Here is a 27,988-nt window from a genome sequence, read left to right as displayed (position 1 = left end):
TCAAGAAATTGAAAAGCTAAGGTTTGTGGGTTTTGAGTGGTGGTGACCAAAAATTTCAAAGAAGAGGGGGAAAGGAGGATTTTCAATTTAAGTCTTGAATTAGCTCATTGAATCTTGAGGTATTGATTTCCCCTACTTTAGTTCTATCCTTCTTGTGAAATTAGGGTTCATGGAGTGAACCAATTTGGGCGTTTTACTAGGAAATGAATTATGGTTAATATTCCCAATTCCTTAGTTAACCTAGTTGTCATTGAGTTATATAATGTGTTTGATTTTGAAATAGATGAGTTAATGTGATAAATTGAGTTTGTAAGAAAAGATGAATGTTGCTACTTATTGAAATGTGGATGAAAATGGTATGATTAATGTTGTTGTTATTGATGAAAGTAACTCAATGACAAATGGGTTGAGTTTTGGGTTTAGAAAGGCTAGTGATTGACTATGACTAGGTTGAGTTAGTCAAGTTGTGAATGTAAGCTTATGCACTTTTATAATATGATTATAGGTTGAAGCTTGCTTGTGCTTTTCGTTTTAGCGTTGTTGTCCCTTTTTGCAGAGGAGTTGAGTGTATTTGCATACCTTTATGTATATGTTGGATCAATTGACCACACATGTTGAAGCCTTTTGTCCATGGTGGTGTCGACCACCATGTTGAAGTTTATTTGTCCATGTGTGGTAATTGATGCGGTGTTAGCCCATGTGGGGCATAGTATTTGTTGAGGCCTAAGAACCTCTGGGGCCTAAGAACCCCGATAGTTGATCTATTGAGGCCTAAGAACCTCCGGTGGCCTAAGAACCTCGATAGATGATCATGATTATGTTGTTTAGCTTATATGGATCCATATATGTGATGTTAGTGTGCAAGGTGAATATGTAAATGTGACATGACGATCATAGGTTACATGTGAAAGTCCTTGTACTTTGCCCTCCTTCATATTCGTAAATGTATGTAAGTATATTCACTAAACCTTTGCTTATATTTTAGTTGTTTACTCTTTTATAGGTAGTTTCGAAAGTAGGAACTAGTGTGGTTGATCTGAAAGATTTGTTAGAGCTTGAAGTTGTATTTTGCAAGATTTTAAGGTATTAGGTCATTCATGGATGAATGACTAGCTTTGGCTTTTAGAGGCTTAGAAGTCGCTCTCCTTTTAGCTCTTGATACATTTCGTTTTGATGGTCTTGTTTTTGTTAAAATGTGTAAATGGGAAGGTGTAAGTTTCAACAAATTGTGAAGTTGTATTTGGACGAAAATAGCGTCAAATGGGTAAACGACCCATTTATGGTGTTCATGGGTTTTGAAACTAGGCTAAGTTGTGAATATGTCTCTAACGTGTTTATAATGTTGTTGGTAATCTCTGAAATGAGTTTGTGAAGTTCGTTTTGAAATTTGAAGGTCACAAGTTCGATTTAGTGTCAAAAATGTTTTTAGGGTTGCTGATATGATGCCCACTGCGGTGCAGTGGTTTTCCTCGTCCAGAATTTGTGTTCTTCCCACTACGGCGCAGTGGGAGGGTGTCAAGCCCACTGCGGCACAGTGGGGCTTTGTTCCTTTCTTTGCCAAGGCTTTCCACTGAGGTGCAGTGGTGTGTAAAAAATTTTTTTTTTTTGTATTTTCGGTTTATCGAGTCTTGTCCTTTTACGAGCATTTCAGGCATTTCTTAATGAATAGCTAGATGGTCTCTACCGTCTAGGATCTAAGTAAGAGAAGACTGACGCCCAAAATTCACATATCTTTCGAAAAGACCATGAGTAAAACCTAATTAACACACAAGTTATTTATTTTGCCCAAACAAGTTAATATAAATTAATTTATCAATAAGTTCTCATTCGTTTCAACATCCTAATTAACACACAAAGCCCGATTCAACGAGCCGATCGCAGTCATCTCATCAACCAACTATCTACACCGATCAGAGGATAATCTATTGTCACACATCACACGGGCACGATTCTAGCTCTTGTTAATGAATGTGGTCACACTTATTAGCATGCTACCTATGAAAAAATTCATTGACAAATAATCTTCAGTCTTCTCTTTGAGTTTGTTGACGGTTCTTAACTACATTTACGGATTTCTAATATGTTACATTCTTATTGATTCCAAAATGGAGAGTGATGTGATATCGAAATTCATTAACATTAAAATGAGATAAATAGATCTTATATAGAAGATCTATACGAATGAAGCAAAATGACGTTATAGCCTTCGAACATGAATGAAAGACAGAGTGATAAAAGGAATGATTTTACAAATAAAGATAAGTGAATACATAAATGGTAAATTGGTTAACTCACTTTGTTAGAATACATGAAGATAAACACATAACAAATCACGATTACTTAGCGGAATAGAAATATATTAATTAATAAAGAGAGAATCGAAACGTGTACCTTTGCGCAAAGCTTCCAATAATATTATTAATAATATAATTATTATTAGTTAGAGTTTAAAGTAAAACCCCTCTACGATCACACACTTGACACCCCTATGATATATGCTAGTGCCTATCACGAACTCAAAAACCCGTTGTGTATCTCCCTAAATTCGAAAACCTTATGAAACGAAAACTAAATGTTGTCGTGAAAAACAAACCCAACCATAATTAATGCTAACATTAATTATACTGAGCTCCATATGAGTTTTTGAATGACTCAAAAACCGAATACCGGTCGAACTAAAGATGGAGAAGAGAGGAATTGTTTTTAGCTTTTAACAATTTTAATTGTTTTAGAAAACCCTTAAACCTTAACCCTTATTTATAAGAATTAATATTTACTGTTTAATTACTCAGTGGCCAAGTTTGTAGAGGATTAAGAAACCCACCTACAATTTTCGGCCCACCCCTCCTTTTATTGTAATTAGGAAACTTCCACATTTTCTAATTTACACTTTAATCCTCTCCATTAATTAATTAAACACTTTTAACTATTTAATTTATTTTAATTAACTATTTCATGATCATATTAGTTAATATATTACTTTAATACATTAATTAATTTCATAAAGTCTACGTGTCATTTTGTGTAACCCTGTAGGCTTAAATAATTACCGGATATGTGTTTATTATAACGTGATCACATACCAACATACTTATGTGTAAGTGATTTTTGGGATCAACAAGCAGTGCCGGTTCTGCAGCCTAGAGGTGCAAATACCAGTTAACCGATGTTAGTTATTTTTTTTAGTAACCGAAACCGGTTATTTTTTAAAAAAAAAACACCGATTACGGTTAACCGGTACCGGTTAATAACCGGTTTGTGTTTGGAAAAACCTTAACCGGTGTAATAGGTTCCGGTTAATAATAACTGGTTAACCGATACCGGTTAACTTATTTGTTTTTTTTTTAACCGACTGAGACCAAATATAAATATTTCACCAAACGCAACCACAACCACAAGTCTAAAAGAAAAAAAAGGAAAGAAAAAGCAGAATGAGAAAGGAAAAGAAAGAAAGCAGAATAACTACGTGCTCATCGTCATCTAACCCATGAAATCGGCTACTTGATTACCCATATTCATCATCATCGTCATCTAACCGGAAAAAGAAAAGAAAGAAAGCAGAAACCCATCGTCATCGGTTACTTGATATAGATGGTGATTTTCCGGTGAAATCAAGAAAAAGATAGGCAACGACGACGAGTTTCCGGTGATGGTGATTTCCCGACGATGGGTTTACAGGTATGTGTGTGTGTGATGTGTAGATAAATGATGATGTGTGTAATATGATTGAATGTATATATTAGTTCAAAACTTACATTCCATTGATTATTTGTAGAGGTGCACAAAAAACCAGTTAACCGAACCGATTCGAAAGTTAACCTATAATCGTAACCGGTTAGTAACCGATACAGTACAAACCGATTATAGGTTAGGAAAAACCGCCGGTTAGTAATCTATTTTCACTTTCAAAACCAAAAACCGATTCCTAATCGGTTAACCGATAATCGGTTTTTATTTTTAGTTTTAACCGGTTAATCGATTAATTATATATAATTGGGATTGTTTTCTATTTTATACTTACCACTCAGTACTCACCACTTACTGGGTGATATATATATATATATATATATATATTATATATACATCGAGACATAAAAAGAAAAATGAAGTCACATACATCTGGAAAGAAAGAAAAAAACATCGGAGACAGGAGAAAGAACCAACTGATCACCTCTTCAAGATCCTCCATGAATCACCTCTTCAAGATCATCAAAAATATTACGTACTGTGTGGCTGTGTGGTTGTGTGCCTGTGTGTGTATATATACATCGATATATGTGGCGGTTTCGAGGGGTAGATTATGATGAAGAGAAGTGGTGTTATCAGTAGTGTTTGTGGGTAGATCCGGACGGAACAACTTGTTTTATGTTGAAAAAGAAAACCCCTTTTGGCTTATATATTATTGATAGTGGGCGGTTAAAAAAATAACCTATTAGGTTAACCGGTTATTATTAACCGAAACCGATTATACCGGTTATAGTTTTTTAAAACCCAAACCGGTTATTAACCGGTACCGGTTAACCGTAATCGGTTTTTTTTTTTTTAAAAAAATAACCGGAATCGATTACTAAAAAAAATAACCGAAACCGGTTAACTGGTATTTGCACCTCTAATTATTTGGGTTTTTATTTGGCAATTGTGATTTTGTGAATAAATCGGTGCTAAATTGGGTTTTTATTTGGCAATTGTGATTTTGTGAATCGATCGGTGCTAAATTGGGTATATAATCACCACTGGTAAGTATAAAATAGGAAACAATCACAATATATATATAATTAATCGATTAACTGGTTAAATTTAAAAATTAAAATCGATTACCGGTTAACCGATTAGGAATCGGTTATTGGTTTTGAAAGTGCAAATCGATTACTAACCGTCGGTTTTTCCTAACCTATAATCGGTTTTTACTGTATCGGTTAGTAACCAGTTACGGTTATAGGTTAATTTTCGAATCAATTCGGTTAACCGGTTTTTTTTGTACACCTCTACTACAGCCACTTCTGCTAATGGGCTAAGTGGGTTCAAGCCCAGAGCAACAAACTTATTAGGGGCAATAGGCTATACAATAGGTTTCTATATTTTTGGCCCATATTAAACATATTAATCTGTAAACCATTATGTATTTGACCAAATTATAGAAAATTGGGATTGACAAAGTTGTATAGAATAATATTGTACTTACTTTGCTGTTTCTCCGTTTTTTTTTCTAATATATATGCATTAGTTGTAAAATCTTTTGTTTGTCACCTTTTCCAAGCCAGAAACTTCAATACTTTATGTAAATTGTTTGCATTATTATTTTTTCTCAAAGTTCATCAAATAAATTAGTGAAAAAAAGAAAGCATGACACTTCTTTTATTTATTTTTTCTTTTTGACTTTTTTGGCTTATTCTTAAATGAAATTTATCTATAATTTTTTATTTCGTTTTACATTTTTGCTTATACATGTAACTTACTATAGCCTATATTTTAAATGTTTGGATTATGACAATGAATTGATGTTTTTCATCAAAAAAATCCACGTAAATATGATTTTAGATGACTTATATGTTGTAGTTTCAGTATAAAGTTTACCACCATCGATTGTAAACTTGTAATTTTTTATTTACTTAACAAAACTAATGTGGAGATGAGACACCTAGCTAGGCTAGTTCCAAATCCCTTATAAAAAATGGTGTCGGGTTATTTAAAGTTTTTAAAATGGACAAATTTTTGAGCATTTAGCCCTGAGCATCCGAATCCTCAAGACCGATTCTGTCAAACAAGGTAAAGATTTCAGTAGGAATTTCTCTTACAATCATGATATTATATTTCGAAAACAAGAATTCAATCCTACTGTCTACCGAGCTACATGAACTTCGTTTTGACTTTTGAGATAATATATACTAATTACTAAGTGTACGTATGCTTGGTTGAGGGGAAATGATACCTAAAAAATGGAAGTTTTCTAAGTTTGGTAGAAGGATTTAAAAAAAATCTCCAATCTTTTGCTGCTTTAAATAAAAATTCAAATCATGTGGCCGGCCAGTGGCCTAACACATTTGAATGGATAATCTTGCTACTACAATTCCAAGTTACGTAAAATTTATGTGTGGGCTAGTTTTTACTTTGGATGGTAAAAATGCTTTAGAATTTTGAAGTTTGATGTCTACCGTTTAAAGCTTTGTTGGTCTTAATTATATCAAAGATGAAAAACAATTTAATGATATTACATTCTGCTCACTTGTTTTTCCATTTCGGTATTGGTTACCATTTTTAAAAATATAAATCGATTATATTATATTATATTATATATATATATATATATATATTAAAACAATAAGAATCCTAGCCTTCTAAAGTCTTATTTCAATCTAAAGCTAATTTTAAATATTGTCACATAGGATTTTATCCTACGTGGCATCTCCATACATTTTTTATAATAAATTTATTTTATAACCTTTATTTATTCTCAAAATAATCTATTTTATTTTATTAAATATAATATAATATATTAATCATAATTATATACACAAGATAAAAAAATAATATCAAAACTCATATTAAAAAAATAAAATAGCGTCTATGCATCTACTAAATTGGCACACATATTTAACAAAAATAATATTATTTATTAAAATATATACAACTTTAAAGACTATATCAAATTTTAGAAATTATTTGAATATATTATTAGATTATATATGACCAATCAATTTTGTTGTTTCTTTTTTTTTTTCTTTTTTCCGAAACTTTAACTAAAGTTGGTTGTTATTCTAATCACAAAACAAAGTCTATTATATAATAAAAAACAAAAACTATAATGATTTCTCTTATTTATCTTATTGGGTTTTTTTTTTTACTTATTCGTATTGTATTTATGTGTATTTCATATGACTTAATTTATGTGTATTTTATATGACTAAATTTTTGTCATGTTTGGTTTTTTACTTTGTACATATTATTACGTTTAATGAATAGATAACATGCTACATTATCGATTTACGTTTGATTTGTTGTAGTGTTAATCTGTAAGGGATGTGTACATTTTTACGCGATTTATGGCTACACAAATGGTGTTGTTGATGATATCAAAAATCTTAGGTTAAATGTTCTTAGAAGGGATGTGTAATCACTATAGTAGGTTAAGTGACTGTGTAATCGACATGTCCGAAAAAACAAAAGTGACCAGAGTGATACATGAATTAACCATAAACTATAACATAATCAATTTTTACATAATAAACCTATAAAATAGCTATTTACTAATGTATAACATAATCTTTTTAACTAGCCGCGCATCGCGCGGGGTAAAATACCTAGTATATATATATAGGGGTAAGATAAAATGAGTCTACCTAAAAAAAGTCTATTGATTTTCGTAACTTACACACCACCATCATCATCTACTACGACATACAAGACTTTTTTGTAAAAACACTAAGACTTTCCGGCGACGGGCCCACCGGAAAATCATGTGTAAGTTACTTACACATGTGTAAGTTACACAACTTACACATGATTTTCCGGCGACGCGGTGGTCGAAAAATTATGGTGGTGGTTGGAGATGATTATGGTGGTGGTCGGTGTTAACTTGCACATGTGTAAGTTACATGGACTTTTTTTAGGTAGACTTATTTTATCTTTCCTCCATATATATATATGAGTGTTGGAAAATGTTCAGGTTTAAATAGATTTAAAATACCTGTTTGCTAGAGAGTGTTTGGGTCCCATTTGACATTCGTTACAAATGGGACTAAGTACGGAAAAAAAAAATACTAATATCGATTAATATAGAACCAGGACCGGTATCATATTTTGATAAATTTGAAGAACAATATGGGAAGTATTTTTACTACGCCCATCTCCAATCTTCGATATATACACCTAACAATTTGCTTAAATGGGCTAGTTGTCTACTGTCGGCCTCACACCTTAACCACCCTTTTGACTGATCATTTGATCAATATAATATACAAAAGTAGTCTAATTAATGTAGTTACAAGGTAAATTAGAAGAAATTTGCGTACTTTCTAAGATAAAGAATAAAATAAGGTCATTTCAAATTTTCAATTGAGTTTTAAGTTTTTTGAGAACTCTTTTATGTATGTCAACTCTTTTATGAATAGGTTGAGCTAGTCAAATGTAAATGTAAGCTTATGTATTTTTATGATATGATTATAGGTTGAAGTTTGTTTGTGCTTATTTGTTGTTAGCCTTATTGTCCTTTTGCGGAGGAGGTGAGTATATTTGCATACCTTTATGTTTATGTTGAATCAATTGACCACATCATGTTGAATCAATTGACCACATCATGTTGAAGCCTTTTATCCATGGTGGTTTTGACCATTTCTTGTTGAAGTTTGTAAATCCATGTGTGGTAATTGATGTGGCATAAGCCCATGTGGGGCATTGTGATTATGAGGCCTAAGAACCTCCGGGGCCTATGAATCCCGATAGTTGATATGATATAAGGCCTAAGAACCTCCGGGGCCTAAGAATCCCGATAGATATGATTTGTTTAGCTTATATGGATCCATATATGGATCCATATATGTATTGTTTGTGTGCAAGGTGAATATGTAAATGTGACATGACGATGCCATAGGTTACATGTGAAAGTCCTTGTACTATGCCCTCCTTCGTATTCGTAAATGTATGCAAGTATATTCACTAAGCCTTTGCTTATAATTTAGTTGTTTACACTTTTATAGGTAGTTCTGGAAGAAGGAACTAAGTGTGTGTTGATAAGCTTGAAGTTGTAGATATCTCTTGAAGAACTTGAAGGTAATTAGGTCATTCTCGAACGAATGACGATATTTTGGTATAGAAGCTTAGATGTCCCACACCTCATGGCTCATGGTACATTTTGGTTTGAGGTCATGTTTCAGTAATATTCTGTAAATGTCCAAGTTGTAAAGTCTTTGAATAATGGTAATGTCGTTTTTGGGCGAAATTGTTGCCAAAACGGGTAAATGACCCGTTAGGGTTGATCTTGGATTTGTGAAACAAGTAAAGTGGTAATTGTGCTTGAAATACGTTTACCTTGTTGGAAGTCTTTGAAAAATGTTTTGTGAAGTTCGTTTTGAAATTTGAGGGTTGCAAGTTGGATCAAGTGTTAAAATGAAATTAGGGTTGCAGGTCAGGCCTCCCACTGCGGTGCAGTGGGAATCCTCGGATAATTTTTGGTTTCCTCCCACTGCGGCGCAGTGGAATATAAAAAAAAAATAAAATTGTATTTTCGGTTTATTGAGTCGGGTTCTTTCCGCTAATCTCCAATCTTCGATATATACACCAACAATTTGCTTAAATGGGCTAGTTGTCTACTGTCGGCCTCACACCTTAACCACCCTTTTGACTGATCATTTGATCAATATAATATACAAAAGTAGTCTAATTAATGTAGTTACAAGGTAAATTACAAGAAATTTGCATACTTTCTAAGATAGAATAAAATAAGGGCATTTCAAATTTTCAATTGAGTTTTAAGTTTTTTGAGAACTCTTTTATGTATGTGGACAAAAAGAGATTAGTTAAGGTCTATTTAATATAACATAGTAACATGTCACCTGGTACATATAAGTTAAAAACTTTTAGTTAGAAAAGAATTTTTTTAACGATGCAAAAACAATAGTATATGAGCTAAGATTGTAACTTTGTCAAGTGTCAACAAATATAAAACCCAAAAACATTCCTACTCCAATCTTTATAAAAATTCAAGAAATTTCATTGCAAAAGACTTCAAACATCCAATCTTTTTCTACTGCCTAAGCCTAGAGTTGTCTTTGTAACTTCAGAACCTCTACTCATTTCATGTAAACTTTCATACTATAAACTTTTCACGTGTATATATATATATGCATTTACTTCATAAATTCCACTCAAGTTCACAACCCTTTAGATAGTTCATTTAAAGTTCTGTTTTTTTTGAAGGCAACTGTCGAATAGATCACGCCCTGACAGGATAGTCGATTTTCTTAACCGGGTCCATTACATCTAACATTAAGCAGGTGTCCAAGGACAAACAACCCAACAGGCCCCCATCGAATAAGGTTAATGAGGATTGAACCCTTGCCATCCCCGAATCATTTACTTTTTGGTAAGTCTTTGCTTTGAGAGTTAATTAGCTTTATTTGTTTTCTTGAAATGACAATGTTAACAAAAAGCTACCAAATTACTCCAAGAAATAGAAAATGGGTGATGTTATTAGCTCTTTGTGGGCTATCAAGTTATGGTATGTATAAAGTTTATAACTTGCCCTGTGTCTCCAGAAAGAGGAAAAGATTTGCTAAGTTGTTAGGAAGTCTTATTGTGATTACAGAAATGATATCTGATTCCACAGACATTTTAAGTGTAGTTTCTAGGGACTTGAAGACATTTCTAACATCTGATCAAGACCAGATTCCTAATAGTATGAAGCAGTTAACGAAAATTGCGGTCTCAAATGAGTTTTCTAGCTCATTGAGTCGGGTTTTTGAGGGTGCAACATTGGGAGTTGTTAAGGGTAGTTTTGAAATAGAGAAAGATAATAAGGAAGTGGCAGAGACATCAAGATTAAAAGATAATGTTATAGAGAAACTGATGTCTCAATCTGGCACTGGATTTGTTTCTGTTGTTGTTGGTAGTTTTGCGCGTAATTTAGTGTTGGGGTTTTATTCGAGTGGGAAATGTGAGTCGGGTTCTAAATTAGCAACATATTTGGATGAATGGGTTGGTGTTTTGAGTACAGAGAAGACTAAAGTGGTCATTGGTGATTTGATCAAGACAATTGTGAGCACTGTTGTGGCTGTTTATCTTGATAGACCGACGAGTATGAACGTTTATGACAATATTTTATCCGGGTTGGCTGATTCTAAGTATCAAAAACGCATTAAGGACGTTTTGGTTTATGTCTCTAATGGAGCTGTCGAGACTTTTATTAAAACATCTCATCAAGTTCTTACATCATGATTGTTTTGTTGTTAACTTGTTATACTTGAAATTAAATGATTTTCTTGTCGTACATTATGCTTGAAGAGGGGTAAAAATAAAAATCAAGTTTGTTTTTAGTATATATATAGATAGATAATGATATATAAAGCAGTGATATCAAAATAAGTTTCTTAAAAATAATAGGTAAAGAAAAACTCTAATTATAGACGTAAAAACAATATAGAAACAAGATATGTATGAGAGAATGTTGCCCAAAATGTTTACCCTAGCCTTTTAAGCAACTTCTATTCTTCTTACTTTGGGCACACATCTTCTTCTCTACATTTTAACATTAAAAAGAATAGTATGTCTACAGAAGTTTAACAAATTCTAAATTTAATTTGCAATGCAGAGCATGCTTTGTATCATATAGGACCTCAAATGGACATGTGAATTTCAATTTTCATTCTCAATAGCAGAGCAAGTTTGGTCATACACTCGTGGTTATGCGCCTGTTTTAAGTAGTCTTTCAGTAACAATGAATAGTAATTGATTATTACAAACGCTCTTTAGGAATCAACGGATTTTGAATCAGGATGGGTCAACAATACAGGCACGAGATGATGTGGGGCATATTTTAAACATTCTAAGAGCAAGATCCGAAATCACAAGCACACTATACACTCATTTTTGGTAGCTCAAAGAGTTGACAAGCAAAACCCATATTCGGGCCAGTCACTCCTCATGCTCATTTCACTTGTTGAATTAAGTGCCTCTTCAAAGCAAAACAGTTGAATTCACATTAATTAAGTGATAACTAAAGTAGTCCATCTTGACACCCAGAAAAGTGTTTGTACCAATTCTACATATCTTCCCTCTAAGGCCGGTGCTTATAGCACCTTCCTTCGAGCGTCCCACGAGAGGAAGACGCATACGAACTAGTGGCATCGATCTTCTGGATGTCTGCGTCTTGAGGGTTGTTCTTGGTGAAGAAGACGGAAGACGCCGGTGGTGGGTCCAAACCGTTTGAAAGTTTTGAATTTTTTTTTTCTTTTTTTTTTTCCAATATAAACACTAACAATTTTCTTAATTAACATAACCAATTGAAATCACTAAACAATTTCTTTCAACTCAATTTCAAACCATTCAATTTCAAAATGGCAAAACAAGTATGGATTGAATCCGAAGATCTTTTGTTAGTCAGGTGTTGGATAGAAGAATCTGAAAGGGTTAACCCAGCAACCGATAGAAGTGCTTGGACCAATATACATGAAAGCTTCAACGCACGCACCAATGCTGATCCACGAAGCGTATCTCAACTACTAGGTCACTTCCAAAAAATTCGCAATGAATGTAACCAGTTTCAGGCAATTTATAGGAGGTTGAATGCCCAAATTCATTCTGATGAGTTGCTCTATGCAACGGCGCAACGGGAGTACCGCGAGAATTATGGAAAAGGGCTTCAGATACGAGCATTGTTTCAGGGAGCTTATCACGGTTTCCCACTTTCGTTTTCATTAAGTCTGGTTTATGTATTCTAATAATTAAGTCTGTTTTATGTATTTTGATTTAAGTGTGTTTTATGTATTGTAATGTGTACTTTGTATTTTAATAAAAACAGACTTTTATTCATAATTTAAAAACACTACAAACTTATTAAAGAGAAACATACAACATAATAATTCATATAACACATTATTAAAAAACGAACTTATTTCTTCATCTCATAGACTGCTCTGGCATTTGGGAGGAACTCGTTGAAGGTGTAAACCGCATTAGCAAGTTGTTCAATAGCAAGTTGAATTTTGTCGCACTTCCCGTGCAAATAAGTGAAGTATTGACACTCAAGCTCAGTACAATGCCCAGTTTGTATATAACGGATTTGTTCTTGACACCATTTCTTTTTGGCTACCAGTTTTAGACCAATTTCAACAAGATCCCCTTTGAACATTTTGTGGTCGAGGATATCAGCCATGATACTGTCATTCACTTGATTGACACTCATTGGTGGTTTATGGTTACATGATCGACAGATATTTGATGAGGAAGCCATTTAAGATGTATAAGAGTTTGAGAGTTGATAAGAAATATCTGATAAGGAGCCAATATTTATAGCTGAACAAAAAGACGCTCCTCCAACATTTAAAATTTAAAATATTTACACAATTAGTCCCTCCAATGTTCAAATTCAAAATATTTACAGTTTTAGTCCCTCAAACGGCCAAAAATTCAAAAACAATTACACTTTCAGTCCCTAAACGGCTAGTTGGATTGCCAGGCTATAAATACCAACCCATAGCACAATTCAGTTACATCCTCAGACCCATTTTCATTATTGTACAAACTCACTCACTCTTTCTAACCAAATGGCGTCCTCATTATCAAACAAGAATGTTCATCGACCTCGTCTGACCGAAGAAGAGATAAAAACACGAATCATGGCTGATGTCAAAGAGGATACCCTCCTTCAAACTGAACTCTCTAACCAAATGGGTTACCTACGGAGGAAAAGGCGACAATGCGAGCATGAGCTTGAGGCAATACAAGCACCAGGTCGCAAGGTCTCGAAGCACGAAGAGACATATTCTATGTTTCTGCAGGATGAGATCAAGAAGATAAAGAGGGTGGTCGATGACGTTTTTGACGCTGGTCACACGTTGGGTGACCAGTGCACCTGGGTCGAATCGTATCACGACAACTGCAGGGAAGACAAAACTACTTGGGAAGTCAAATGTCCACAACACGACAAGTGATGGGCAAACGAAATCTCTTACCATGGCTTAGGGAAAATGTCAATCAAAGATGATGAAGATGAATAGTAATTTTAATGATTATGTATTTCGTTTTATTTTATTTTAATCAAGTACTATGTTTTTTATATTTTGTGTTTTCTTTTATTTTTAAGTAATGTAATTTGTGTGTTATTAATAAAATGTGTTTTTTTTATTATATTTGAATGGTGTTTTGTTAATTAAATAAATGATAAAAGAATTGATGATGTGGCGAAGAAGTTTTGAAGAAGTTGTCCTTATAGACATTGAGTGTCCTGAAGAGAGTCCTAGATTATGTGATGCTGATGTGGCACTGAAGAAGTTCCAAGAAGTTGTGTGCTATAAGCACAGGCCTAACCACACAAGGTTCAAACCACCTCCATATCTTTAACTCTGGTAGTCAAAGAAATATACACCCACTTTTAACTACATTTCCCTAATAAGATGAACATAAATAATTATGCCTTATGTATATATAATTATTAGTAAAAGTATAACTATATACATAGGCTTGAGAACTTCAAAACAACTTATAGATTAAGAACCACAAATATAAATATATACCTGAAGCATGGATCGTAGTAATCCCTCCCAATAAAAATGATAGACCAGATAACCTTTACATCTTCTATAAGCATCCGCATTGACGACTTTAAGTGACACACAATAGTGATCCTCTCCAAGATTAGCCAAACTTGATGGGAGCACAGGCAATTCAACAAGATTTAGATCGAGTAGTTTCAGACGAGCAAGTCGCGAGAAGCTGAAATCTATTCGTTTGAAATCCCATCTAGAATAAGCCCTCGTAAGTTGGATAACACACCAATCTTAGTGGTGTTTCTCCATCTTTCAAGTTACAACATGTCAGATACAACTTTCTTAAACCAAGCCCGTCTAGATTTTCATCGAATAGATCTTTTGAAAACTTCTCAAAACGCTCTAAACCACGTAATTTAAGATTCTGTAGACTTGATAAGACCTGAAAGTTGATGTCTAAATAAACCTTGTAAGCCTACGAGAGCATACCTTTACGGCTCTACATAAACAAGACTTGCAGGATTTCGAAGTAATTCATGAATCTCTTCTAAACTTTCACATCTCACGAGTATTAATTTCTGAAGACATCTCTTTTCTATACATGTTGCTCAGAGAGGGATAGGGAAGCAAATATGTGGTACAACACACTGATACAACAGAAAAGTATATACGCTCATGCCAAAAGTATATTATTTGATGGACAACCTAATAGAGTCTAGAACTTTGAAGTTTGTTTTCAAAGTAAAGCAGTTTTCTTATCTACCCTTAAACCACAACTTCCTTATATGTATATATAATATACAATATAATCATACGATAACCTAAATAATTACAGATAATTAGGAGTATAGCAAACACCAACAGCGGTGTTTTACAAACCATAGGATATCAGAATATCGTACAACCCATAGGATATCAGGAGTATAGCAAACACCAAACAGCAGTATTTTACAAACCAGCTGAGTTGCTTGCACCTGTCCCGACGTAGGGGCACTGGACTGTAAATCGACCGGGATGAGTCACCAACAGATGAGTCATTATCAGAGCAATCACTTAGCTCCGTCGAATCACTACCGTAAAGAGGATGAATAATTTCATGTTCGACGGGTGGAAAAATGAAACCTTTAACTTCCAAACCAGAGTAAGCCTGTCAATGAAAAATATCAATTAGAATATTAAAGAACGGAAATAAGAACTGCATGATGCTATATGAATTAAAAAAGAAATGGCAAGATGGACGGGTCAGGTAACATGCTAGAATGAGTGCTGGTTGAACCATGTCTTTTTTCAAAACGAATCAGGTTGACACAAACTTCTTTTTATTTCTAATAATGCAACAATTTTAACATTGATTATAGTTAAAAATCTTAAAACAAAAAGACAGCAAAGAACAAAAGAAGAAACAGGCATTCATACTCTATAAGCCGGACAAGTATTAATTTTGGGGGGGGGGGGGGGGTTCAACATATACAACAGTTGGTTGGAACACAGCTACAAGAACATTATATAATATATCTATATATATTAAATCTAGAACTATATACATTTGTTTAAAATCTCGTAATAATAACAAGAATAAAATTACATGAAAGCAACAAAAAGGGTCTCCACAAAAATATACAGTATACAACCTATTGCGTATTGGGATGAACTAGTTTGTGCCCTGCAGAAAATCATGGGGCCTACTGAGTTCCAAAACCCAGATTAACATTTGCGTAGCATAAAACTAACAGGAACGGTACAAGAGTACTGACAAGACTACGCTAAACGTTCTTCCCGAGTTTCTAATTGGCCTGAACATCGTCTCCTAGGGGTCTTCCGCAATGCGTTCCAGGAGAGGGCCAACCTGGACAGCACCTTCAAAGTCAATGCAACCCGAACCTAAATCTTCAATTTATACACCAGCCCCATCCACCAAATTCAATTCACCCCTACAAATTTCTGATGCAGAAATACAGTCCTGCTCAGCGGTGAGTGCTACCGGTGTGGGCACAAATACAGACCGGGTCATCAGTGTAAAACAGGCACTCTCAAGGTGTTGAAAGTAGACGAAGACTTCGATGAGAAGCCACTCAATGAAGCCGGTCAGAGAGAGGGAGATGTTGCGATGTTGCCGAGATCAGTTTACATGCTATTTTTTGGTAAACCTCAGCCCCAGAACCATGAAAGTTCAAGGTACGCTTCAACCTACCAAGGTATTAATTATAGTTGATTGGGGATCCACACATAATTTCATCTCAGATGTATTGGCGTACGCATTGAAACTTAACACCCAAGCAGGTGTACCTTTTGGTGTTCAAATAGGGAATGGGGATATTATTGATTAATTCCGATGTGTTATTTGCGGGTCGAGCGGGTCGAGGCTTACTGCCCAAACGGTTATGCATATATTTCATAACCTCACCCCTTATGGAAGAAATTAACATGGTGAAGCGATTAGATGTAACACCATCATTGGCCGGCAAGGCAGCATAACCAGAGCCCAGTCGCCGGTTGCTACGCCATTGCCGGTCATTAGCCCGCCTTCGTTTACTTCATGGTTGCCAGAGAATAATATCGGGTGTACAACATTTGCAAGGACCTCACACTCCAAATTGTTCAGGACTTGTAACTCTTTGCAGTCGGTGGTGCAGATTTGGTATTGGGAAGTGGCTGGAAAAACTAAATACAGTTTCTACTGTACAGGTCGAAGACGAGAAGTTTTTGCTGTACAATCATGGCCTATTCCTATTAATGTCAAAGAACTTAGGGGATTTCTAGTTCTCACAGTTACTACCGCCATTTTGCGTCAAATTATGGGCTGATTGCACGTTCCCTAGGCCCTAACAACACTTGCTAAGAAAGACGGGTTTGATTGGCTTGATGAGGCATTGCTTGCATTCACTACTATGTAAAGGGCACTACTTTCTGGCCCTGTTCTCAGGTTACCAGATTTTTCGAAAACATTTGTTGTTGAGTGTGACGCATTATCAGCTGGAGTTGGAGCTATTTTGTCTCAAGAGGATCACCCCATGGCCTATTTCAATAAAGGGTTTTCTCCATCTAATCGGTTTTAAACGGCTTATGATCGGCAGTTCAGAACTGGAATCATTATTTTGTAAGGGGAGAATGGATATTCCTGATATAGTGATATACCCAATCTTAAATTTAATTTGCTCCAGGAATTACACTATTCTCCATCGGGAGGACATGGAGGAGTTTAAAGACTTTTAAACGCTTGTCAACTCAATTTTATTGGCCTAAAATGAGACAGGAAATCAGGGTATTTGTGCAGCAATGCTTGGTTTGTCAGCATAAAAAAAACAAACATTATCCCCTGATTCCATCCATTACCAAAATAACATAGCAGGTCTAGTTTTAGTTTACATTATTCAAGTTTGAATCACTTGCCTGCTTATCCTTATTATCTTTATTACAATCATTGGGGATTGCAATAAGTTATTCTGCTTTTGATTTTCTCTACTGGATTAACTAAAATCATGTTTTGAGTTTTTGTAAAGATTCTACTGAGATAAGCATAAACCATCTGTTGCTTCAAGTCGTTAATTATCTTATTCTAATATTCCTTCAAAGTTGAAACATATTATTAAACTTTAATCAAGTATACATGATATATACAACTTAAGCGCTATAATAACTACCGATCAATAATCTTCACAAATACACATAATAATGCAGAAAGAAAACAAGGATTTACCTTATAACAATCACTTCCCAATATTAGCTCTTTGACATGGTGAAGGCTTAGTATAAACCTTTTAAGCATTTCTTCATTCTCGTCTTTACGTGTCTTCCTTTCATGCCCGAACTTGGTAAAATCTAACTCAGCTTTGACTAAAGAAGACACATTTCGCAGCAAAATCTTTGATAAAGACAAACAACCAACGATGCTTAGTGATATAATATAAGGAGCGTTGATTTCAATAACACGGTCAAACGATTTAACTTCATCATATCCATCGAACACCAACTTCTTAACACTCTTGGAACCAATATCGAGCAACGTAAAACCATAACAACATTCCAACCTCAAAGTGTCCAATACACGACTCCCATATAGTATATTTGCAATCAAATCATGGTCTAATTTCACATGTGAAATAGTTAAATGACTAAGGTTGTTCCAACAAATTGGCCCGTTAGGATTAATTACGCAATCTTTTAAATAAAAATGTGTGAAATGGGAGTTGATGTAAAACGAGTCCTCTTTCAATACAAACTGATCTTTTTTGTTTAAACATGTAAATTCCAAGTGAAGTTGTTCGACTTTACGAGTAGTCGCGAAACGAATCCATGTATTGATTTGATTCTCAAAAACGAAAAGGTAATTGGTATGTAGGGTGAATTTAGTGAGCTTCTTTAATTGACATTGAGTTAAGGTTTTATCAACAGAGATATAGAAATCGGATAACGGTTTAAAGTAAGAAATTATATCTGAAGGAGAGAATGTTTTTACTGATTTTTTAAAATAATCATCAGTAGAAAAAACAAGACAAGGAACACAAGGCCAAAGATGTTGCCAACGTTTGGAGAGGGTACCTGTTTTGATGGCTTCTTTTGTGGATTCTAAACGAGATAGGATTTCATTGATAATCAAACCATCCGGTAATAAGCTTATTCTACCTTCTTCTTGTTGTTCTTTAACTTCCATGGCCATCAGCAGAGTGAGTGAGTTTTTTTGTTTTGGCTGCAATAAAAGTTTTGCCCAAATTAAATTGTGGTAACGTGGTGGTTAATTTATTTTCACCTATACATTTCACTTTTTTAATCCTCTTTTTATGATGGGTTAACAAGCATGCTGCTAAAAGTATCATAATTTCATGATTTTGTGGAGATAGATTTTGTATTTATACATGTGATTTTTATAGGAGGAATTTGTGAGGGAAAAACATATTTCTTCCCTACTGCTAGAAGTATATTGATTTTTCCCTTTTATGATTGTATAATAGATGGGGTTTTTATTGGTATTATGCTATAAACTTTTTTTATTTATTTAATGTTTTTTCTTGAATTTTTGTTATGTTTGAGTTTTTCAATTTATAGTAAAACTATCATTATTACTTTATTTTTATTATTATATATACAAAACAAATGCCCGCGTTGTGATGGTAGACATTAAGATTGAATAATGATGTTATAGAGAAACTAATGTCATAATCTGCCACCGGGATTGTTTATGTTGTTGTTGACAGATTTGCGCGAAATTTAGTTTTGGGGTTGTATTCAAGTGGGAATTGTGAGTCGGGTTCTATATAGGGACATATTTGGATTAATGGGTTGGTATTTTAAGTAAAGAGAAGACGAAAGTGGTCATTGGTGATTTGATCAACATACTACCTAGAAAATTCGAGTACCCATGTTAAGTTGAAGAAAAATACCCCCTAGCTCTTAGCTAAGAATTCATATATATATGCAAATTTTTTTATAAATGAGACTTGATGACAATAAAAATATTACAGTATTTATAATTCAGTCATTAACTAATTATTAAAATTAAATATATTTATATATATAACACATTATAATTATACATATGTAATATATGTAGAAAATTTTTAATAATTTTGTGCCTTTGATAAATATGTGCCCTGACCGAAGGTTGGGTTTGCCCCCCTCCAGGCCTCCCCTACTTGTGAGCACTTTTGTGGCTGTTTATTTCGATAGATCAAATGAGTATGAATGTTTATGACAATATTTTTTTTGGGTTGGCTGATTCTAAGTATCAAAAATGCGTTAAGGACGTCTTATATATTTGTAATGGAGTTGTTTGAGATTTTATTAAGATATATATATATATATATATCTCATCAAGTTCTAACATCATGAGTTTTGTGTTGTTATCTAGCTATACTATCTAATAAAACAAACCATCTTTTTTTTTCCTTAAACTTTCGGTATTTGAAAAACCAAAAATACCCTTCTTTTTTATTCACTAATTTAAAAATCTCCATCTAATATACCTATTTAATGAAATAATTTACAATATAAAAATCTCTCAACATTTAAAATAATTACGCTGTCACCTTTAAAATCAATTACTTTTATATTTACTATCATATTTGAAACGTAAAGATTGTCGGTGGTTGTTGTCTTTTTGTTATTATGAAGTGTGACTCTAGATTATTACGACCCGACCCATGAATCTTGACCCGAAAAACACTTTGAAACACAGCCCTGATGAAGTGGCAAGTGGGCCTAAAGGGCAAGGAAGATAATCCACAACAAAAACTGTACAAATAATGCATCCACAACTGTACGTTTTAAACGGATGTTCCCTTTTGATCATAAACAGATTATCAATCAAGACCAAATTAATGTTCATTACTTCATTTGCTAGTTGCTAACCAACTTAAGAGTACCTTTATATGGATTGTAATACAATATCCGGGGTCACCTTTTAATTTCACAGATAGAGCTTAAGCTTCAAAGGCATAGCGCGCCGGTCGATCTGCTTCTATTCATCTAGATGTGATCACGGCAGGTTCAAGTGCCAGACAAGCATATTCACCAAAACAAATAGCATTACCTTGATAAGACACTACCTTCGTCCTTTTTCCATGTTCACAAAATCTCGTTCTTATGGGGTCAAACATAAAATTTACCAAAAAGGCTTGGATTGAGGGTTTCATGATCAAGCAAAAAGGATAGATTGAAGAACAATCGACTTTATACACCATTGCATAGTATCGATCGATACACATGAATGAATTGGCAACCAAAAAAAAAAAAATAACAATCAACTAAAAAACTAATACACTATAGATCTAAAATCGACATTCGATTAGTATTTTTGTACCCTAGCTAGCTACTTGTTTTATGGGTTTGACCAATTATGATGTAGCGTTGGCTGTGCAATTGATAAGTCAAGACGCGAGTCATTTAATTGTATACAAGCTAGGAGCTCATATGGACATGGCTGGATCTAAAACATTGAAGTCTAAAACATAGAGAAGTCATAAAGTGCTTCAAGAAATATAAAATGGGTACATTTCCATTTAATATACTACTCGTACCAAATTTTAAAACATTTCATTTGATTACTACAGCAAAAATTAAGCCAATTAAGAAATTTCAGAGCTGTCGTATGAAAACTTAAGCCATTTTAATTGAATTAAGATACAAGCAGTTTCGCAATATTTTTCTCAAGAGTTCAGTAATATCACATAAAATGGTTACACACTATTTCAAAATGCAACTCAATACCCACTTCCTATTCAAGAAATCAGACACATTTTCATAGGTTTAAGCAACGGTAATCCAACCAACTAAACACTGAATTGTAATTAACTTGGTAAACAATTAAACTAGATAATAACTAGAGTCATATTTCAGCTAGAAATAGATACCTAGCTAGCTAGAGTCAAATTCCATATACTAGTTAAAAACAGTTAAAATTAAGTTCACGGATACAATAATCCTATTTTTCTTCTTTTTCTGACCCGGCCATTCAATAGGTATTTGCTCGTTTGTGGACTTATACGCTCCCAGCGACACGATCCTACTCTTATCTCTTTTTGTTTTGTATCCAAAAAATCCGCCAAAGGATCCCGGTCCAAAACAATAGTTACCCGCGCGCCTTGGTAGTCTTTGGATCAGCCCCCAAAAAGCACTTTACGTACGACATTATTGTTGGGATAGACATTGTTGTAAAAACTTACTTCCTTCCGGCTACATTTTGGATCTATCTCTCCGTGGATATATGTATGAGTAATTTGTTTTTGGTTGCTGTTAGTTGGGGAACTACTAAAGTATACCATTTGCATGGCACAAATGTGAGAGCTTTTACATCACCACACTTTTATTTGGTAAATAGACTTTTCTGTGAATTGAAAGTGTTCGACATCGAATTTGGTGTCAAGGTTGTAGTCTCCAACCCTGATGTGTTCTTCAATATCACTAGAAAAAAAAAAGATTATGACAAATTAAGGTTAAGCTATAGATTTATATATATACACTAAATAAGAAAAAAGTGATTATAATAAAGTAATTAAGTAGATACCGAGATTGCGCCATTTCTTTTTCTTTGGTTTCTTTTTCTTCTTGCTCTACTGTGTATGTTTTTTCTTCTCAAAGTTTCTTTCACAAAGGTAGAGGATGGGTGATGGGTTGTATATATATTGATTGTGCACCAAACCGTGTCGAGAGGCTTTTTGGATCGAAGGTGTTTAGGAAAAGCCCTAAAGGGTTTTTAAGCTTTGTTGGCGATTCCCCAAAGGTAGGAACGGTGTTCCTTTACGCGAACGAAGATGTATTGAGGTGGTGGTCAAATTGTATTCGACTTTAGGTTTTGGTTCGATCGATGATCGTACGATTTAGGATTTATTCGGTGTTCGGTGTTTGAAGAAGTCCTCCTATAAGGAGGAGGTTCCCTTGGGGGGGGGGGGGGGGGGGAGGGGAAGGGAAGGTTAGGGTCTCCCTATTCTTTCTTCTTTGAATCAAACTCTTATTGCCATGTTTATCCGATCTAATTTTCTAGGCAAGAGTTGTGTTTATCTTGGGAAAGGATTTATGTTAATCCTTTTGTCGTCCGTCCTTTGTTTAGTATCTCCGTGATTATGCCCGGGGGGGGGGGGGGGGAGGAGGGAAGGTTAGGGTCTTCCTATTCTTTCTTTGAATCAAACTCTTATTGCCATGTTTATCCGATCTAGTTTTCTAGGCAAGAGTTGTGTTTATCTTGGGAAAGGATTTATGTTAATCCTTTTGTCGTCCGTCCTTTGTTTAGTATCTCCGTGATTATGCCCTTCGTGAGAGTGCTTCGTAATAACCGTCGTATAGTGACTCGAAGGGGTACATCGTCAAGCCCCCAGTCTAATATTATAGACTGCCAAGGTTATGATTTTAGACTATATTTTCGTTTGATTCTTTGTATTCATCATCAGTATCTTTTTTTATTCTTCCATTTACTTTTTCTTTTTTTTTTTGTTGATCGTTTGTATTTGTTCATAGATTCCAATTTCGGGACTACCATTATCTTACATTTCATATTAATTCCCATAGCAAATTGACGGCTGCGTTTTTTTTTTCTCTAACTATTAGTAGATCTCATTCAGTTTTTCGTTTTTTTTCTAACCGCAACTAAACCCTAATTTCTATACGGCATTATTTCCATTATTTTCATAACCTTTTTTAGTGATCGTATCTTGTATACTTTGTTGCTCACTCTCCCGTTATCAGTTTCACGTATCACAAGGCATAAAACATAGAGAGATTCATTGTCGCATCTATTTCTGCATTTGTTTACATGTTTGTCCAAGTTGGAGATGTCACATTACCATACTCCAACTTGGGGGGGGGGAGAGATATGTATATAGTTAGAGGACTATTTCTGTAATTAGTTGATAATTTGTGTTAACCTAGGTTTATAAATACTTTGTTTGTATTCACTTAATAGTTGAGATCAATGAATATAATTTTCACAAACTCTTTGTAGTTTAATACATTTCTTAAAACGCCTTTCAAAAAATGGGTTGTTAGTTTTTCTAATTTTAAAAAAGTAATACAAACGTTGAGACAACCGGTCCGGGTCATCCAAATCCATCTAGAAACCCGACTAGGTCACACCAAAATGGATTCATAAAAAAAACTGACTACAAAGAGACCAGTATCTCAAGAATAACTCAACCCGATCTTAAAAAACTGTTTCGAACAAGTTTTTGAAAAAAATAATGCATTCAATTGATATTATCATAGTGATGTATTTAATTTTGTATTCTTTTTGTACTTCAAAAGTTTTTAATGGTAAAAACTTGCCTAATAGTAATTTTACATGCATGTAGGCTTTATAGTAAAAGATAATATAGATTTATAGATAGAAATGTTAAATATCATGTCTTACTTTAATTTATGAGTAAATTTCATATTTACCCTCATTAAACCATGTAAATATCAAATCTACCCATCTCACATTAAAAATATCAAATTTACCCAACATTAATATTAAAATATCAAATATACCCAAATCACTAATTTAATAATATTTATACATAAAAAAAATCAATAATAATTGATTTTTAATCATAGAATGGCAATAATATCCTTTTAAAATTGTTAAAATTCTGCTTATTTTCATTCTCATAACATGCTTTCATGAATCAAAATTGTTATGATAACGCTCTCCATTATTGTTTTGTTAATTATTATTTATTTTTTTGGTTTATTTTTCTCAATGTTTAGACTTTAGATGATTCATAAGGTTTGAATTTACCCATTACGTAGTCAGTGACCTACTGTGTTTTGTCAAAAACATAATCTGCTAAGAACGTACAAGATAGTTAATTTAGTATTTTATAATGCATATTTAGTTTATAAAAGTTTGGATACATCCGTGTAGCACTACAAACAATATTACATTTGTTCACACTTTTAGGTGAATGTGAACAAATTAAAAAATTTTGTCACGCTTTTTAGTGTGTATAAATATATTGAATTAAAAGTGTATGGAAATTTCTCCACACTAAAAAATGTGTATAAATAAAAGTTCACACTTGTTAGTGTGAACTTTCATAGTTATTTTGTCACACCTCATTTGTTCACGGTAACTTTTTTAGTTACCGTAAACAAATAGAATGTGACAAAATAATTATGAAAGTTCACACTAAAAAGGGTGAACTTTTATTTCTACACACTTTTAATTCAATATATTTCTACACACTAAAAAGTGTGACAAAATTTTTAATTTGTTCACACTCATCTAAAAGACTAAAAGTGTGAACAAATACAATATTGTTTGTAGTGTAGATTGTTGGAACCACGTTAGTGTGACCGTCACTGATCATGTATCATTCCTGATATGATAATTGACGATAATGAAATTCCTACGTCTAGGTAAATATATGATGAGCGTATTTACTCTTAGAGACGTAGAATATGGTTTCCCATTAGGTGATTGTAAATAAGAGGACTAATGGTATATACACTAAACACCACAGGGGTTGAATGTGTAATTACTAAAGGGTGGTAAGTGTAATTACTCTCATTATAAATAGAGGGTAATTAACCTTAAGTTAAGGTTAATCACACACACATAATCCCACACAAATTCGTGTGTTTACTCCTCTCAAATTCGTGCATAACATCACAGCCGAATTACCCATCTCATCCTAACTCAATCACCTTGTTTTGGGAACCCGAAATCAATGGCAAACATGTTTAATGCCTTTACAGGTTCCACAGGATCATCTGGTGAGTATTTTTTCCTTGAATCAAACCATGTTTATTCCAACATGTGGTATCAGAGCCGCGTTACGAAGTCCTGTTATGTTTTTGGTTCGTTTCGAGGGTTTTACGTGAACTTAGAAGCTGCAGAATGAAGAAACTCGTGCTGACGTCATCACGAACTCAAAACTACTTCGTGCTGACGTCATCACAGTTTCTGCACCACCTTCGCGCTCATGTCTTCGCACGAAGTCAGCTATCTTCGCACGAACTTAACTATCTTCACACGAACTCATTACTACTTCGTGCTGACGTCATTACACGAACCAGATTGTCTTCACGCTGACGTCATCACAAACTTCGTGTAGACTTATGACTTCTTCATGCTGACATCATCACACCAACATCGTGTTGTCTTATGTTACCTTCGTGCTTACATCATCACGAACTTATGGTCTACTTCGTGCTTACTTATTCACGAGTTATAACTTAAGTTCGTATTAAACTAAAGATGATTTTAGCTGATGAATGAACTCGTGCTTACTAATTTTACCTTATAATTTTGTGGCTAAATTTGTCTCTTATTTTCAAAAATTATTTTTTATGAGACATTTTTACCATAACACTTTAAGGGTAAAAATTTCAGCTAGGGGCTCTGCCCCTTGGACCCCGCTCCCAGGGGCACTACCCCCGGACCCCCGTAATGTGTGGGGGCTTCGCACTAATGTACATGGTTTCATCATTTGTGCCCAAAGGTCAAATATGATTCTCATGGTGCGTTCTTTTCCTTTTGGATAATGAACACTAAGTATATTGATTATGCCCAAAAGTGATTTAATACACTTTGTGTGCTAAAAGGAATATTTTTCATGCATAAGATACACGATTCTTATTTTTGTGCCCAAAAGTCAAAAGATAAGCATTGTGTCGCATGACCCTAATGCTCATGTGTACTTAGATATTAGTTACTTCTGCCCAAAGGTGATGTAAATCTAAGTAGAGCCTTATGTCAACTTATTGTTTTGGTGTTTACAATGGGTTACCTATCACTGGCTTCATTAGTATAATGGTCTTAGTCTCATTACTTTTAGGAACATTACTTTAGCCTCTTACGTATTTAGGCATTACGTTAGTTCCATTACTTTTAGAGACATTACTTAATAAGCCTTGGATATCTAATTATGTTATTATAAGGAACATTAGAAGTTTAATTCCATTAGTTTTATAGATATTGCTTAGTCTGCTTTAGATAGCTAATTATGTCACTATAATCTAATTTCCCTTAGTTTTAGGCATTACTTTATTAATCTTCTATTACTTGTATCCTAAATCTACATCCTCCTTATTTCCACTGTAGCACCTACTCTTGGCATTCAGCCACTTACCGGTGCAAACTACACTGCTTGGAAAGATCAATTAGATCTTACTCTAGGGTACCTTGACCTTGACTATGTCATTCGTAATGATGAACCCGCTGCTATTACTGCGAACTCTACTGCAGAACAGAAAGCAACATTTGAGAAGTGGGACAAGGCGAATCAGTTATCACTTATGACGGTCAAGAACTCTATTCCCCTTGGTCTTCGAGGAGCTATCCCTGAGTCTGACAAAGTCAAAGATTACCTCAAATCTGTTGAGGATTACTTCAAGGGATCGTCTAAAGCGCATGCAAGCAGCTTAATGCTAAAGATGTTTACTCTGAAATATGATGGAAGTAGCGGTAACACATAATGAAAATGAGTGACATGGCAAACAAGCTTAAGACTCTCGAAATGAAAGTCTCTGATAATTTTCTTGTGCATTTCATAATGACATCATTGCCTGCTCAATTTGATGCCTTCAAAATTAACTATAATGCTTAGAAAGATAAATGGAAGATGAGTGAACTGATTGCAATGTGTCAACAAGAAGAGGATCACCTTAAGCTCGAGAAACCTGAAGCTGTTCACCTTAGTACCACTGCTAATTCTAAGAAGAGGAAGCGTAACAACAGTAACAAGACTGGAAAGAAAGCTTCAAAGATCAGTCTTGGTGCAGTTGCCTCTAGCTCTAATGTCTTGAACATCAAATGTAAGTTCTGTCGTACTCAAGGGCATGTTCAGAAAGATTGCCCTAAGTTCAAGGAATGGCTAGCTAAGAAAGGTAACGTACTTTATGTAATATTTGATTCTTTTACTACTGATGTTCCTATTAATACATGGTGGGGTGACTCTGGTTCTATGGTTCATGTGACTAACTCAATGCAGGGATTCCATACAATCCAGAAGCTACCAAAGGGCCAAAGAAAATTTAGAGTTGGAAGTGGTGATCTTTTAGATGTCGAAGCCATGGGAACTTATATTTTACATATGAGCACTGGAAAATGTAATAGACTAGTAGATACCTTATATGTACCGAGAATTACTCGGAACCTCGTATCTATTTCTAGACTAGACATTGAAGGTTTTGTAATAATTCATGGTTTCAGCAAGATTACTATTACTCTTAATAATGAATTGCTTGGTCGTGGTTTCTTGGATGGATTGCTGTATAAATTAGAACTAGATCATAATTTCTCACAATCTTTGTTATCTTTTAATGTTGATGATATAACTAAAGCAAGGACAAAAATCACTTAAGCAACAAGAGAATTCCTC

At 34.2% G+C, this 27,988-nt stretch overlaps 2 protein-coding genes and 1 long non-coding RNA gene across 3 annotated transcripts; 2 read left to right on the top strand and 1 right to left on the bottom strand.

The window, feature by feature from the left end:
* Positions 1 to 9,706: 9,706 nt before the first annotated feature.
* On the top strand, positions 9,707 to 12,481 carry LOC122608549. The gene is made up of 3 exons (XR_006325246.1): positions 9,707 to 9,794; positions 9,913 to 10,078; positions 12,091 to 12,481. It is a non-coding gene; the product is annotated as an uncharacterized LOC122608549 (long non-coding RNA).
* On the top strand, positions 10,126 to 10,995 carry LOC122608548 (protein PHLOEM PROTEIN 2-LIKE A10-like). The gene has a single exon (XM_043781648.1). It carries the CDS (start codon positions 10,126 to 10,128, stop codon positions 10,927 to 10,929), a length of 804 nt encoding a protein of 267 aa, XP_043637583.1. The 3' UTR covers positions 10,930 to 10,995.
* A 2,501-nt stretch (positions 12,482 to 14,982) lies between the features above and the next one.
* On the bottom strand, positions 14,983 to 18,871 carry LOC122608478 (putative F-box/LRR-repeat protein At3g18150). Its single transcript, XM_043781584.1, has 2 exons — positions 17,896 to 18,871; positions 14,983 to 15,345 (listed from the first exon to the last, which is right to left on the bottom strand). The coding sequence occupies exons 1-2, from the start codon at positions 18,853 to 18,855 to the stop codon at positions 15,070 to 15,072; spliced, it is 1,236 nt and encodes a 411-aa protein (XP_043637519.1). The 5' UTR covers positions 18,856 to 18,871; the 3' UTR covers positions 14,983 to 15,069.
* Between the last annotated feature and the right edge of the window lie 9,117 nt (positions 18,872 to 27,988).

This window comes from Erigeron canadensis, chromosome 7 (genome assembly GCF_010389155.1).
Source record: "Erigeron canadensis isolate Cc75 chromosome 7, C_canadensis_v1, whole genome shotgun sequence".
In the NCBI taxonomy this organism is placed as follows: Eukaryota; Viridiplantae; Streptophyta; class Magnoliopsida; order Asterales; family Asteraceae; genus Erigeron; species Erigeron canadensis.
Note: the sequence above shows the minus strand (reverse complement) of the source record. Positions and strands in the feature narration are given on the sequence as shown.

Excerpts from the sequence above, each read along its gene's own strand:
- LOC122608548 (XM_043781648.1), top strand. The coding sequence starts at position 10,126 with ATGACAATGTTAACAAAAAGCTACCAAATTACTCCAAGAAATAGAAAA.
- LOC122608478 (XM_043781584.1), bottom strand. The coding sequence starts at position 18,855 with ATGGCCATGGAAGTTAAAGAACAACAAGAAGAAGGTAGAATAAGCTTA. Across the intron at positions 15,346-17,895 it reads TGGGAAGTGATTGTTATAAG|GCTTACTCTGGTTTGGAAGT; the intron begins GTAAATCCTTGT and ends TTTCATTGACAG.